The following is a 16,804-nucleotide window of genomic DNA, read 5'->3' on the forward strand; positions in this document are numbered from 1 at the left end:
GAGCTCTAAAAATTGTTTCATGAAACTTTACAGAAGAGTGAAATTTTAATAATCTTGCCATTGTTTACTTGTGAGTACAAGACTAATAAGTCTTGTATAGAATCCTGATTTTTAAAACAAAGATTCAACTTAAAGTATAAATGGGGATTTTTTTTTTTTTTTTTTTTTTTGGTCTGTCTTTCTGTTTCCATACTGGTGCTTTGGGTTTTTTAGTTCTCTGATTGCTATATTTCAGAGACAACTGGCAGGTATACTTGTATTTCAGAGATTTGCTGCATTCTCTGTATATATGTTTGAGGAAAAAATACTGCAGATGTATTTTTCCTTTTCAGCTTCATTTTTTTCTTACATAGAATAAAAATTAATATAGGTTGCCAAAAGAAGAATGCTTTGTAGTTAAATTTGGAATGTAGTTCTTGATGCACATGTATTAACTAACTGTCTTTCATAGTTAATATAGTTTTCTATACAGAAATTCTTTAATGAGAAACCTGCTTTAATTAAACCACATCCTAAATTTGGAAATCAAGATTTTAAAATTATGGGAAGCTTCTGAGTTTCAGTAGGATCATTTTCCAGTTGAAAACCTAAAAATCATTGATATCTTTATTTTTCAAATACAGAGCTTAATTACTATTGAAAGAAGTGATTTATCTTTTAACAGTATATATTCTAAAAAGTGGGTTATAATAGAAGCTATCTTCCCTTAAAATGGCCAGTCGTGTGAGCCATAATGCTCATTGATAGTAAAATCAATAGAGCATTGATTCTGAGACTTAATCCTTGGAGACTGTTGTTCAGAACAGCGGACATAGCCTAGTAAATACAGAGTGCTGTTTAAAGTGTTTAATGCAGGAGACTCTGCTGTCTTAATTTATTTTTTCTTAACAGATAATTTATGATAGAACATGGTTGCCAAACGTTAGTTTGCAATCTTGTTTTATGTATTACTATATTGTTACCATTAGCATATATGGACCTTATTTACCTAGTAACCACATTTTCAGTATATCAATTAACAAGCCCTAGTGTATAAGAAAGGCAAATGCTTAGTAAACTTATATTCTTTCTTGATTCTACATATATTTCTACAAAGCTTTCAAAGGAAGAGCATCTTTTGTGAAATCTTGTTACCAACTTAATTTGTTTTAAAAATGGTTTTGTTTGTAAAGTATTTTCTTGTCTCTTAACAATAAAATATTTAGGAAATGCATTATTATTTTTAAATGCTAGAATTTCTACTTAATTCTTAAACAAAAAATTAAGTTTCAGTTTTGAAATAATATCATAAGCAATTTTTCTGAACACAGTTTTTGTTAAGGCATTGGTAGTAAATTTGTTCTGATTTATTGGAAAAGGAAAAAAGTTATTACTTCAAATTTTACCATAATGGATATTAATCTTGGCATTCTCATAATTGTCATGGAAGATAGAATTTTCTAATACAAATTTTACTTTGGGTAGCATTCAGAACACTGCAGAATCCTGAGGTGTTAAGCCTTTTACATTGAAATAATGGTGCAGACTCAAACAAATTGTTTTATCAGAAGTCAGCTTTTCTAGATGCGCTGAATTAAAGTATATTTTTTTTAATTGAAAACCATTGCCTCCTTTTCTACTTAAAAAATGAATTTGCTTGTGGAAATTTTTTTTTAGTACATCTCCAAGGTATCAATTTAATAACTATCAAAGTAGCTAGTGCAGTTGTTGCATTTAAATTGATTTACATGTCAAGACTGGCAGTTTAGCAGCTGCGCTATTATTCCTGGATCGGTCAATTTACTTGAGAAAAACCTACTACTGAGTTCTACTGACCTGCATGACAATATAGGCCCTATTTCTATTCCTGTAATTAGGCCTGCGCCTAACTCAGAATATTTTTAATTAAAATATTTTGGTCAATGTGTTGCACCAAATTAGGCCTTTCAGTGCAGATTTAATTCTGGAAATGGTGTGATTAGAATATGTAATGAGTTGTGTTCAATTTAAGATGAACAGGTTGTGCATCTTGAACATACAGGTTTTTGAGTTTACTGTAGAGGTTTTTGTTTGAAACTTTACACTGAAAAGTTCACAAATAGAAAAATCTGTTTTGCATGTTTGTGGTTTATTTTTAAATTGATGATAACATGCTGTAAATAAGACCCCAGACATACTAAGATATTTCAAGACATTTGTGTGAAGAAAAACTGACAAATTGTCATGAAATGGTTTCTGTACAGTCAGTAGTGTTAGTAAAATTAAAGTTTTAAAATAGATTGATTTTGGAGACAGCTTTTCCAATAGAAAATCAAAATCATCTAGCCGTGGTGAACTTTGTTTTCCAACATCAAAATCAAGCCTTTAACTTAAATTCGTATCTGACACAGAATGGGTGTTAAGTCTGGCAGCATTTTTACCTCACAGCAATCCTGCTACTAAAGGAGAAAACAAAAGCAAAGATACCTCTCCCCTCCCCCCTACCCTTGTGCTTTTAATTTGTAAAAGAAAAAAAAAAGGTTTCCAGTGTTCGACACTTTTGTTCTTTACTACCTATTTAGTAGTTTGTGGTTTGTTATTTACTTCTATCGTGGAGACCTGCCCACTGGTTACTGGGCAGGTAGACCACATTTACATTTCTAGAAGTCTGTTATTTCAGCAGTGAATGAGCTGGGGGGAGTGTTGCAGGAGCAATCCAATTACTTTTTTTTTTTTTTTTTTAGACTAGATAGGTTTCCCCAGCATTTGCTTCTGGATTCTGTTTGTTTCCAGATGCAAGCCTAGCAGCTGACAAAACAAGGCATTGCTCTATTAAAAAAAAAAAAAAAAAAAAAATTACTAAATGATCTTTTGTGTGTGTATTATTCAAGTGGTCTGTGGGTTATCATTTGTTTTGTTTTATAATTGGATGGTTTGGCTTATTTCGTTTTTAGCTCTCCATGAAAGCCTGTTATATTTGCTACTGTAGGTATGATGATATTCTGATCAATGGACTACCAGATTGGCGACAGCCTGTATTCTACTACAGGCGGGTGAGAAAAATGAGCAATGCTGAGCTGGCATTACTCTTGTTCATTATACTCACAGTGGGTCATTATGCTGTGGTTTGGTCAATCTACCTGGAAAAACAGCTGGTAAGTATTGGTAATAAATCAAACTTGCTTCAATTATTAGTATTGAATTTCCTGCAGAAGTTTGCTTATTATAGGGATCTCTACCACTTCACCTGTTTTGAATTTGGATTTTTCATAGTTTAAAAGGATTATATTTAAAATGGTGATAATTATAGAATGAGATATTCAACATATCAGAAACAGTAATCAAAAAACTACTTAATTTTTCTAGAATTGGCAATAAATAGCAAGAGATGGTTCTTTGATTTTAACTCAAAGGGAGAAGAATAAAAACTCTTCTATCATCTATTGATGCAGAATCACATGCTACTGTAGTCGTGTCTATGGTTTTCCTAAATCTTGTTTAAGAATAATCAGTTTTTATTAATTAGTCATACTTGTTTTGCGTTTGTTCTTAGCTGAATGCTTTTTTTGGGGGGGGGGTGTGTTAACAGGATAGGCATTGGTAAGCAGTATAAACCACATTATTTTTCGATTATTTTATTTTTTGTCATATAAAAATCTATTGCACTTAGTAGACCAGAAAAAAAACTAAGCATACCTTGGAAAATATTCATACATCAGCATCTATTTACTTTTTTATTTTCCACTGCATTATTGAAGTTGATGAATGAGAAAGGAGGCAAGTTGAATGCTTTCTCCTCTTAGAAAACTTTGATTGCTATGGAGATACACATGAGTGACAGAACTGGACTTCATGTGTGTTTAAAGACTGGATACCATGGCAACAGTTATTGTTAAGATAGATCATTTTACTTAATCATGTAGGACCCCTAGATACATTTGCATAAATGCTACTCTACTGTTTACCCTTCACAGAAGAGTCCCAGTAACATTTGTGGTTTACATGTTAATGATAACCTGTAACCGTAGTTCTTTCTACATCAAGGATGAACTGCTTAGCAGAAAAAAGAGGGAGAAGAAGAAAAAAACAGGCAGCAGGAGTACAGATGAAGCCAAACTTGCTGCTCTAGACAAAAATGAAAGGTGGGAAGGAACTCTCTTGTTTTCTGCATTTTAATACATTTTATCAGCTACTGGTTTAGTTCTGTCATTTTTGCCTTGCGTCTTTGAAATATTTTCTGAGAAAAATAACTGTGCTTGTAGTAACAGCCATTGCTGATCTAAAGTGTGCCAGTGTAGATGTGTTTTCACATTTTGATTTGTAAATAAATGTGGTGTTTATTCAGCAGATCAAGAATAATTGAAAGATAAAGGCTGAATTAATGGTATCTGGCTTATAGAAGTGTATTATTTCTACAAGTTGATTTTAGAAGATTTTACAACTTTCAGTCTTTGAAGCTTTTTGCCTTTGATCACAATTAACAAATTTCAATTTATTTAAGCTTTAGTTTATTACCATACCAAGCAAGGAGTTTTTATGAGGTTTTAATGCTTGTCTGATTTAATGCTTTTTATCTGATTAACTTAAAAACAAGCATGTTGGGAAAGGCTTCTAACACCATTGTTTGTTAAGAAACACATAGGGAAATTGTGACTTTCAGAACGCTCCAGAAGATACCACCATTTCTTATATTGATTCATAGAAAGAAATAAAGGGTTTAAATAGTTCACGCAGCAGGGGCATGAACTGGATCAATGCAGGATAGAGATCAGAGACCATTCTGCCTGTCGTCTTTCCTGATGACATCAGTGAGTAATGCTCTAGTGAACTGCAAATGACATTAATTTTTATGTATTGTTTTGTTTATGCTACAGTCTTCATATCTGGTTGTCAGCACTTGTGAACACTTGGTTGAGGCTTGAGATTTTTTTCCTTTGGGTTTTTTTTTTAAACTGAGGTGATTATGTGGCTTACAAATTTATTTTCTTGAAAATCCCTTTTTAAGACATTAAAATACAGTGATGATTAGAAGTTGGCTGTTACATACTTGGAATTAAATAGTCAAAATGTATCTTTAATATTACGTAGTTACACCTTTTTATAGGAGTCGACAAGTGCTAATCATCTTAAAGGATAATGGGAAAGTTCTGACTGAAATTGTGTGGCAGTAATGAAAAACTTACGATTTCATTTGACTGCAGAGTACTGGACAAACCACAGTGGCATGACTTACTTCCATGCAAGCTGGGAATATGGTTCTGTCTCACTGTAAAAGCGTTACCTCAGCTATTCCAGGTAATAGTAATGATTTTATGTTATATTTTTCTTGATGGTGTTATTATGCATAAGCAGATGTGTAGCACTTGTTCCTACGAATTTTCTGGGTCAATCACATACCATATGTATAATATATATATATATAAAATACTCTTTGGAGGCAAATTTAGTATTGTAAGTTTGTAAAAATATTAATATATTTTTAAATGGATATTAATCTTAACGTGCTAAGGAATTCAGCAGCAGTTCCTGCTAGGCAAAGCTACAAGAATAAGTGTTGGGGGAGGGATGATATATATACATCTAATTAGAATAGCAGTGTCTTTTAAGCGATCTGTTAACAAAAATATTTTTATCTCAAATAGGCAAATGCTATGTTTTCATAGCAAATATATGTAATTTAAATTTGGGAGAACAGTGAAATTAGTTTTTCTGATGGAGTGAGCTTGGGTTTTTTTGAGTTGCTGGATAATGATATAAATTGATACCTGAAATTACTAAGGTAAAGTAACAAAAGGTATGGTTGTAATTTATGAACATAAATGTGGCAGACTTGCCCACAGTTCTGTTTTTTGTAATCTAACACTATCAACTGTAGAATTTAGCTGATGCTCATGCAGTGTGTTCTCAGATCAGTTATCAGAATAACTTTTTAAATATCGCATGCTTTTTCTTCTCATTTCCCTTGAATACACCCATTTGTTTTTAATACCCTTGTCGCTGCTAATGAATATGGATTAAGGAATGCAAGGTGGATTTTACTATGGTTTACAGAAATATTGAGTCTAAATTCTGAATTATAAATAGTATAAATAGCATCAGTGTTCAATTTCTACCTCTGTTCAAGCTGGAAAAAACATATAATTTATAATTTCTAATCTGTTAGCGATAGGCATGTAAAAGCTATAAATTCAATAAAGTCTGGTCTTTCAGCATTATTTTTATAGCCTCTAACCTTTCCTACAAAGAGATGCAAAAGTTAATATCTCTTCCTCTTTCAAAAGTTTAATCAGAACTGTGTGGCTATTTTATTAAAGTAGCTTTTCTTCTTGCAAGTTTTTAAAGCAAAATGATGATGCTTAATTAAATCAACTGTTGTGTCCAAATTAAGCTTTGATGTTCATCCCTCATTGAGGTGAGTCAGATGAAAAAAATTAAGTTCAGCAACTGCTGTTGCTGCATTTTTGAAACTTTCTTCATAATTATAGTACTTTCCCTTTTGCCTTAATTGCAAAATATTCAAATTATTACAGAATATAGTAAGATTCATGAAGAATTTAAAATTAGGGCTTCTTGTAATCTTCCTAAGCTGTCATTTTCTCATTTTTATGATTTTAAGATAGTCTGTTAAGAAGTGAGTATAAAAGGTTTTAGATTTCCTGTTTCAAAAGCAGCTCCTATGTCTGCCAGAATAGGCAGAAAAGGTGAATACAACAAAAGTGATGTTTTGTGCTTCGTAGGCACCTAGCTAATACCTCTTAGTGTGAATTTTAAATCTGTTAAATTAATGGTAGTGGAAAAAAGCTATCCAGTAACTCAAGGAAAATTGGAGACCAGCAAGCAGGGGTTTGGTGGCAGGGGAAGCAGGGTGTAGAAGAATTCAGAGCTGGAAGGCTTTGGAGCAAGGAGGAAGCAAAGAGATATGGGGTTCTAGAGCAAATTGCCCCATATGTAAGTTATACTACTGCTTAACTCCAGGGTTTGTTTTGTTGTTGTTTAAGATGACCTGCCGATCATGTAAGTTAAAATTCAATAAAATACAAGTAATCTTCAATATTAAGAGTATTCAGGATTTAGGCACCTGAAATGAATTAACTGTAGCTTATAACTTAACAATACCTACAGAAGTATTACCTCTTCTGAAAAGCGTAAGAGCAAAAGGTATATGTTGTACCTAACTAGACAGAGAGACTTCTGGGCTCTTTGTATTTAAGGTTTTAGCAATTTCTGCCTTAGTTATAATGACCAACATATAGCAAAAAAGTAGCTATACTTACATGATTATACCCTGGTACAGAGATCCTGTTTTGACTAAAAGTGCTTTTCTCTTCAATATACAATAACATAGGCTTGAGATTTCAGAGTATTTCAGGCTTTTGGTATAAGTAGAAACACTAGGGCACCTTATCTGGAACGTAAAATTCCTACAGATACTGAGTAGTGTTACACGTGCTGGTTATGCATGCGAATTATTTACAAGGTGTTACAGTGGTTGACATAAGGATGGCTGCTACAGATTTCAGTTGTTGGGTTAATCTAAATGATTTCTTCAGTCACGTAAGAGTCAGCAAGTTATTTTCAAAGTTGGCTGTCGCTTATCTGCAACTAATGCAATTGTAGATTAACTTCTAAAAATACATCCATATTTAAATGAACCCTGTTTGGGACAGAAAAGGGTCAGAGTTAGCAATACTTCTAATTAAATGTTGCTTCTGCCACTGGGTTTTTCAAAGCCTTGTCAGTGGAATAGCTTCCTCAAATTAAGGAAACAAAACCATCTGACTGTGTACACAAGTTCTTCCTCAAAGGAAACTTTATTAAAAACACAAAGCCCACAAAACCAAACTAACAACAACAAAAAACCCCAACAAAACAAAAACCACAAGGAGACGTCAATTTAAACTTTTTGCCACTTCTTTTATTGATGCCTTTTACCTAGCATCCATCTCTCCCCCCATTAGTTAATGTGAATATGCTACTTACAACAGCTCTGTCTCAGATTCAGGTTGCTGAGCTTCTGCCCATGCCTGGCTCTCATTTATCCAATTGAGTGTCTTTCTCCTACTTCCCCTCCTCCTTCAAAATGTCAGATTTCAGAAGGAGGCACTTAAAATAATTAAGGTGGGCCTTTACTGAAGAAAAATGCTTTGTTTGCATGCCCTTGTGATGGCCTATGCCATTTTATCGTAGTCTGCATTTTATGTCAAGAAACTGGAAGAAAAATGGGTGAGAGGAGGATGAGAGAAACTAAAAACTGATTGGTTTTTTAAACTGTTGACAACTGTATTTTGAGAGAGACTACATAGGCTTTTATATCCATGCATTTAGTTTTGTTAAATTTGGGGGTGAAAACTGCATCTTTAAGCTTGTTTGAAGAAGCAAAGGGAAAAGAATACATAAAATGTATCATAAATCAAATATCTGTGGTGTGAAAGAAACATTAAGTGGAGCACAAATGACATTGACTATTACCAAGTTTAATTCTTATAATGTAGGCTCAAGAAAAAGATAAAAAAAGAATGCAAATTGTTTCTAAGGTCATTTATAATTTACTCTTTCATGAGAATGCTATATGTTTAAAAAATAAAAGAAGAAGGGGAAAGAAAAAACTCAATTAAAATGCTTATTGGAACTGAAAATTGTTCTTATAAAAGAATAAACCAGCTAAATATAGTGTGCAAGGATTTAGCTTCAAATGGTGAATGTAATACAGAATAGACAGTTGTGTTAAGTATACTTTTCTTTTCTGGGACCTGAGTCATATGTAAATTGCAGTTTATTCCCAAAACAGCTGCCTAGAGTTTTTTCTTTGGATTTGCAGACATACGACTTAAGAAAAGTCATCTTTCTTAAAAATGTTGTTAATCATTCTTCACAAAATAATTCCTTCAGAAAACCGAAGATAGGAGTGTTTATTAGTGTTCCTGTCAACTACTTTTCTTCCACCTTGATGTAGTGAAGCTTAGCAACGAATGTCTGTCTTTACACCAAGTTCATTAATGCCAGTCAGCACTAGGAAATTTTTTTTTATTAGTTAAATTATAAGCCTGCTGTTGTCTTGAGTGTAATGAAGCAGAAAGTGTTTCTGTTTGTTTCAGACAGAAACAGATTCTTGTTAAGAAAATAAAGTTTCCTGTTATCTTTTATCTATGATGCTGTAGGTGTAGTGCATGCACCCTAGCAGTGAGCTGGTGGAAGAACTGCTGGTGGCTTGCCAGTAATGAGAAGGCAGTTCAAGCTCAATATGTAGTTGCACTGGGTATAACCTAGTGAGATTATCAACAAAGCTTTCAATTAGAATTGAAACTTTTGTTTATAAAGACCTTTGTGTAGCACGAAGTGAATTAAAACAAAAAGGCCAGTAATTTATTTTTATGTAGACTACCAGATGGTAATTACTGTAGCTGATTTAGTAGCCTGGAATAGATTCAAACTAGTGACCCAGAGGTGTTTAATTTCTTGGCATTTTTTCCTCAGGTTTTCTTTTAATCCATGATTACATTTCAACACCTGTTTAGGGATGGTTCAGCTTTGGCCTTAAACGGATTGGCAGTGTGTCATTAAACTCAAGAGGCTTTGCCAGCAGGGCATCTCCTTTGCCAAAGTTAGCTTTTAAGCAAGATTTTATTGTCAGCAAACGTTTGTGTGAGTTGTCTTTGTCCTCACATATAACTTCATATAAAATCATCATGTGAGATTAAAATAAAATTCATTGCATTTTAGAACGTGTGCCTTAAAAAAAGAGATATTTTTTGAAGGGATTTATTCAAGTCAGTAAGGTTAAATAACTCCTTAATTCCCAGCTTTACAGGGTTTTGGCATGTCCCAACTTACTGTACAGCACCAATGTTGATAGAAGTTGTGGGGAGCAAGCATTTGCAGGATGTGTGGCACGAGCGATTGCCCATTTGCTCTGTTTCTTGCTGTTTTGCAGCTGTTGGGAGAACCAAAGTAGGGATGAAGCTCTTGACCCTGAGGTCAATTAGAAGCTTAGAAGCAGGTCAGAGGAGAGTGGATGGTAAAACAAGTATTCTGGGTGTATGCAAGTGAGCAAAAATAATTTGCGTCTAATAGGGTACCGAGACTCTGGAAACAAAATGCGCTTTCCTGCATAGTAGAAGTTTTAAGTAAATGTAAAACACTGAAGAAATTTGCCTTTAATTGCCTGTTGTTCTGTGGCAGCCAATTTTGTTCTGCTCCTTCAAATCACTTACTGTATGCCTTCATATCCCAGCACACACGTTAGAGGAGTGTAGCTCCAGGAGTAGCTCCTGTGTACAAGGCGATACTGGCTCTCAATTAACGGTACTGTTCTGTTGTCGTATCAGGCTTCATGGGGTGTGAATAGGTCCTGGGGAGGCCTTGCAGCATTGGCCTCAGTTCCCCCTTCTGGCTGCCTTTGTTTCACCAGTGGGGATGTGGAATACCCAGCAGATACTGCATTAGGACAGCCTGCTGCTGGTCACCCCGTGCATCCAAGGTTTGGGAACCATGCTTCAACTGCCCACAGGCTGTACGGCAGCTGAAGAGCCTGGCCACACCTGGTACTATTCCAAGGTCGAAGCATGGTTTTCTGATTATAGAGGAGAATGTGATGCAGTTCCGATTTATTTGCTAGTTTGCATTTGAGTAAACATGTAAAAATGCTGAAGAGAAATATAAATCATAATGTTTAAGGTTTTTTTACATAATTTCTTCCCATAACACATTGATATTACTAGTTTATAAACCCATCAAAAGAGTTTTTGCTGTGATATAATAGCTGGCATTTTTATTGTGTAGAAAAAGCAAATTAAAGATCAGATACTGCGGTAATTTTAATTTGACTCCTTTTTCTCTCTCTGTTTTTTTGTACAAACTGTACAAGAATGTTGTACTCAAAAAGACAAAACATTAGTTCAGGAACTTCATACAGATATTTCTCTTTAAGTCTATAGATTGATTTAATAAAAATTAATGCAAAGAAAATGATTTCAATATACCAATTTTAAGTGTGCTTGTAGGAGTTTCCAGTTAACTTTCTGAGGGGATGCATTTTGTTCGTATCAGTCCCTCACCCAGAGAAGTAAAATGTGAAGCTGATTCTATCACAAAATCTGTAATGAAGATTCACATCTGGCCAGTGCAGCAAGTTGTTTCCAGTGTTTGTCTTATTTCTCCTAATCTCTAGTCTTTCTGAGGTAGACCAGAAAGCCAGGAAGATTAACTGAAGGAAAAAAAAAAAAACCCCAAACCACAAAGCAAACAAACGAACAAAACCTCATCACCCTTCCAAAAAGTCAAGGAGAGGCCGGAATGGCTGAGTCTCACTCAGAACTGAAGTTTTTAGTTCCAGAATTAGTACAGCTTGAGTAAGTACTGTATCTGTTGATTTAAAAACAAAAAAAAAAAAACCCAGCCTGAAAACCCCACAAAAAAACCCCCAACCAAAACGTCAAATGCCAGACCCCCAAACAAATAAAGGAAAAACCCCTTAAAAGTCCAGTATCAAGAATTTCTGTATTTCTGCATAACTCAAGTGTAATTTTGTCTTGGCAATCTTAAATTTATTGACATGAAACAATAATGATGTAAAGATGAACTGAAATACAAGAGTTTTTCAATATTCTTAGTTCTTAATTGTGGTTAAAATATTGAAAATATGCTAATTAAGTCTTTGTCTGTTAATTTATTTTTCTTCCACAACACTTTTTGAAATTTTTGGTTAAATATGAGGGTAATCACAGGAACTTCCTATACATGGCAGTCAAAATATAACTTAGAAATACAAATAGCAGAATTTTGCATTTCTAATACACTCTTTTTTCATTCTGTTACTTTTTGGAAAGTGCATATTTGAAATCATAGTGTAATAAACCCAGCATATATTAGCTTTCTTCATTATTCTCTTAGCTTAACTACATGCATGTTACTGCTTTGATGGTGAAGAAAAGTAACGTATTTGCGTTGATGTTCTTTTTTGAAAACTTCTCAAACTCCTGCAAATGGGAAGAAAATATTTCTGATTAGGTAAGCTGGGGCTTTTTAGTTAGAACAGTTCCAAGCTCTGTATTTCTGTGTCTCTTTCCTCTGTTCCTTTTCACCCCCAGAAAGACAAAAATGTTGTTTTTCTTATGTTTATTACCTATTGAAGGTGAAGTATAAATCAGGTGTAATATGTTGGTGTTGTGCATATTTTTAGCTGTTTGGGAAAAGATCCTCTAAAAGAAAAATCGTTACTGATTGGGGAAGGAGCATTAGATTGGAAGAGGCTGTGTATCTGTATTGCCAGTGTTTTTAGAGCCCTGAAATGTTTGTATTGACGCAAATAGATTGTTGAAATCGATCACTTTGGAAAAGTAAAAAATCTGAACATAAAGCTATTTTGAAATACTCTTACTACCAAAACTGAATATGCTTGAAACCAAATATTCCTGTTCAGACTGATACTATTGAAAACTAATGAGTAGTAAATTGAAATGTGCTTATTTATGTTAAGGCAGAAGATTTCTTCAAAGAACATCCTATTTTAAACTGTTCCCCAGTGTTTCTTTCATTTTGACTTACACAGTCTAATACCCATACAGTTTGTGTCTGTGGCTAAAATCTTTACTCAGATATGTCTCTTAATTTCTCTTTACAACCTGTAGAGCCATTTCTTATGCTTTTGTGAGAAGGATTTGATTCTCAAATCTTCAAAATCCATTTTGATTAAATTTTTGGTTGTTTTTTTTATTTGCTTTACTTCATATATATACATTTTTATGTGTGCTTCAAAATGTGCAGTCTCGCTTTTTTTTATGATTATGGTATTAGCCATAATAAACCGTGATTAATAAGATAAAAGACTAATGTTGCCTTTGTACCTAGATATTGCTCCATTTGCAGTGATAATCCATTTTATATCTATAAAGCAACAACACTACTAAATTTCATTTACGTGCTTCTGACTAGTTTTCTTTGTTGTTCAGCTATTGTGTCTCATTTTCATCTGAGCCACATTTCCAATTGTTCTGTGATTGACATGCTGGAGAGATTGACAGTTACCCCCTAGTGCCTGCTGTCTGGAGATCCCACAAGCAATAATGGATTTTACACCAGAATTTAGCATCAAATATTGGCTTTCAGTGTCAAATGGGTTAAATTTAAATGCCGGTTAATTGTAGCCATTTTGAAATCATAGCCTTAAACAAAAGGATTTTTTGGGTATCAGTGTGTCTGAGTCCTGTGTATGCCATGCAAGCCAAATGTCTCAAACTTAGAGCAGAAGTTAACCATTACGTTTATGGCTGTTTCTGTTTCTTGATGATGCAAATAGTCCAAATCTGGAGAGTACAGGGAAAGTTTCTGTATGTGGTAGGGAATTCATATTTCAGGTAAACTGAAAAGAGAACCAATGCTGATCCTAATTTGGTCATTCAATGTTGTAACATACAAACTGAGTAAGTTTCCTTAAAGCCTTTATATCCGCTGTTAATGGTAGTCCTCCTGTACCTGAATGTTTTTTAGCCCCAATTCTACTATAACCACCAAAAATCCTTCTTCCTCATCCCCAAAACCAAAACTGGTAGCAGGTAAGAGCATCTCACATGTTTTGTTAGAGCAGGAAAAACTTATGTAGTCTTTAAAATGTCTTCTGTATGCCATGATTTCCTACATAAACCTGGCAGAGAAATCCAACTTCCCATTTCCTGTACCCAAATGTAAAGACAAATAGACAGTAAGAAAAGGTATTTTGGAAGGAGATGAAACCTTACTGATCTTTTGTGGGAATTTGTCAGAGTTGTTCTTCAGGCGCGCTGACTTGTACTGGTGAGATGTCTCCAAAACATTATGAAGTTCTGCTCAGAGCTGGATCATGATTCTGTCCTGTGTTGTCCCACTCTCTTGAGTATCTTTGAAGGGGTAGATGCCAGTATAATGCAGACAACAACTGTTGTGTCATAGTATCTTCGCAGGAAGCAATGTTTGTGGATGACTTCTACCATTAGAGGCAGCAATAATGACTGCTTAACTCAGGTTTTATTTTCAAAATTTATTAAGGTGTCTGATTTCATTTTTAGCGAGACCCAAGTTTTGTTCATATTTATGGGATTGTAGTTGAAATTATAAAAATCTTTACCGATGTTTTACAATACATTATACATTAAAATTTAAATCACCCTTTATACGTAAAAAGTGGGACCATTAATGTAAAACAAGAATAAAATTGTTTTTGGCTATAAAGAACTAAGGTTTATTTAATACTATAATGAATTTTGATTTAATACAAAAGGTGTTGTGCACGCTTGGAAATGATAAATAATTTTCTATTTCAGCACTTCTATTACAGAGTCATTGTTTTTGAATGAGTATAGAAATCTCTTAAACTGGTGAGAGTAAGAAAACTCTCCATACCTTTTACTTCTGCAATCTGGTTGTTCATATTGGAAAGCTTTCAATGCAAATCTGTAATTACTAATTAATCAGATTTTGGAAATGTGTAACACATTGTGAGATTTGTGACAGGACTTCTAGTTTTATGTGTAAATTTGCCAAATTGATTTCAGGTTAGTATCTAATCCTTGGAGAAAAAAATATATTTTCAACACTTTAATAGCAATGGAGAAGTTGGTTTAAAAAAAAAAAAAGGCGGGGGGGGGGGGAGGGGAACAAGTTGGGGTTTGGAACATGCAGTTAGTGTTACCATAATGAGTTCACACTAAGATGACTGCTACCTAGCAATTGCCTTTGTCCCTGCACACACTACTCTAATTAAAAACTTTTCTTTCTTCCTTGAACTTCCAGATTGCTGATGTGAGCAAAGTGGGTACGTGACCTCTTACAAAGCTGTAGGTAGTGATCAGAAATGTTTTTCTAACTGTTCTGTTTTTCAGGTTGTCAATGAGCATCATAGCCTATAATATCAACGACATTACATTTGAAACTTTATTACACAAAAATTCTACATTCTAAATAAATACTTTCTATACTGAAAATTACTGTTACTCAAGGAAATTAATGTTACTCAAGGAAGTTAATGTATCTTAAATTTTTTTTGTGAGTTTAATCGAGGACTTAAAACAGAGCCATTGCAATAACTTGTTTGTATAAGGATGCTAATGCCATTGCAACGTTTTCTTAAAGGATGCCAGACAATTATATGTAGAATATAAAGAATCAAAAATGAAGGCGAAAGAAGATGCCCTGGCTAAGGCTGAACTTGAAACACTTCAGAGTGAGTTTTTACCACTGTCTTAATAAACAAAGATGTGATATGATATACCTACTACACAGGATGTATGTGAACAAACGTTTTTATAATCTTCTAAAATATGTGCTTTATATATTTCTGTACTGCAGTTAAATTTAAATAAGCTTTTAATATTGTGACTAATTTTGTAGTAGGCTGCTGGTTTCTTCTTACAGAAGCATAAAATTCAGGTGATAGTTACATAGTAGCAAAAAAGCATACTTTGCTAGAAATGTTGCTTTACAGGAGAGGGAAATCTCAAAGGTATAGGTCTCAAAGTACACATTTTCAGAAATGACCTCTTGCGTTTTGAGCATTCTTGTATTTTCTGTGTCTGTAAATATTTTTTAAAATACTATGTTCAATAATTCTTTTATGTTTATTGAGTTGATTTTTAGGATAGAAATTGAACATAATTTGAATTTCCAAAAGCATGGATGCAGACTTCGGAGATGGATGCATGCTATTGTTGAAATAAACGCCTTAAAGTCTTTACACTCTTAAAAAAAAAACAGAGAAGGCAATTAGCATTTCCCTTAACAAAGTATTCAGAATAATTATAGGTGACTTTTCCTTTTTTTCTTTCAGTTGTTTGCTTTTGCCGATGATTAAACCTACCCTCTTCTGAAGACAATTTTAAAGTTTTTTTTTTTGCCTGTGTTTGTATGTTCATGCTTGCTTTATTTACCGTACTTAAGTGCATGCTTTTAAGTTCCTTTATTCTGACAAGTGCATTGAGTGCCCTATAATAATTTACTAGCTTTGAGTATGCATAAGCCTTTAGACACTTAAAATACAGCTGCATTATTTATATTTACAAAATAGGTTAGTTTTGCAAAATCAGCAAAGAGATCCAATTTCAGCAATAATTCCTAACTTACCTGTAGCTGAATCTATTTTGAGAAAATGGATAACATTCAATATCTCAGCGAGCATTGTGGACCCAGGCCAAATCTAGCAAAATAGTGCATTTAATGCTTGTTAGGGAGGTCTGCCATTATGTTTGAGATACCTACCACAAAATGGGCCCTTGAAAAGGGTCTTGACTCGGGTTATTAAAAGCTAGTTAAATTGTCAGATAGTAACGTATTGCCATTGTTCAAAATAGCTGGCATACGTTCTTCATGGAAATCTGTGAACTACTGTTTTAAAAGGACTAGTTTTTGAACACAGAAGTGCAAGTGAAAGTATAAAGTCATTAGAATTGTAGTTTGCATGTTCCTGTGTTTCACTGAAAGACCACGTGTGAACTTCTCAGTATTTCTCCTCTGCCAGGTGTCACATGAGAGTCAGGATTTTTATCACCTCCAGTAGTAGCAGTGCCTGCGAGAGGTGTGTATTTGGCATTCTTCCCCCTTCAGGTTGCCCCTGACCTCTGAAAGAAGCACCACCCTGTCCCCTGTCGCACTGCTGGGTGTGACATGGCGTGTGACCCCCATGTCTGCCAGGTGACCCAGTGTCACTCAGGTGAGCAGGGTCCAGTCCTCACCAGTCTCACTGGTTGGCATCCTGCCCTCCTGTGGTAGGCTTGCTGGCAGGGAGCAAGAGGAAGGATTGAGAGTCACCACCTGTAGTTAGCAGAGTTTGAAATTTGGCATGGAATTAATTTGGTCAGCCATAGCAGTGCTATCGCTGGGC

General features: G+C 34.3%; 1 protein-coding gene across 1 annotated transcript in view; it reads left to right on the plus strand.

The window, feature by feature from the left end:
• Window positions 1–16,804, plus strand: part of DNAJC1 (DnaJ heat shock protein family (Hsp40) member C1) — a 73,433-nt gene that overhangs the window by 4,878 nt on the left and 51,751 nt on the right. Inside the window, exons 4-7 of the mRNA XM_035893253.1 lie at window positions 2,948–3,113; window positions 4,003–4,100; window positions 5,160–5,253; window positions 15,061–15,151. Coding sequence (XP_035749146.1) covers window positions 2,948–3,113; window positions 4,003–4,100; window positions 5,160–5,253; window positions 15,061–15,151 — 449 coding nt within the window. The remainder of the gene's footprint in view (window positions 1–2,947; window positions 3,114–4,002; window positions 4,101–5,159; window positions 5,254–15,060; window positions 15,152–16,804) is intronic.

This window comes from Egretta garzetta, unplaced genomic scaffold, assembly GCF_000687185.1.
Source record: "Egretta garzetta isolate BGI_Z169 unplaced genomic scaffold, ASM68718v1 scaffold434, whole genome shotgun sequence".
NCBI classification, from domain to species: Eukaryota; Metazoa; Chordata; class Aves; order Pelecaniformes; family Ardeidae; genus Egretta; species Egretta garzetta.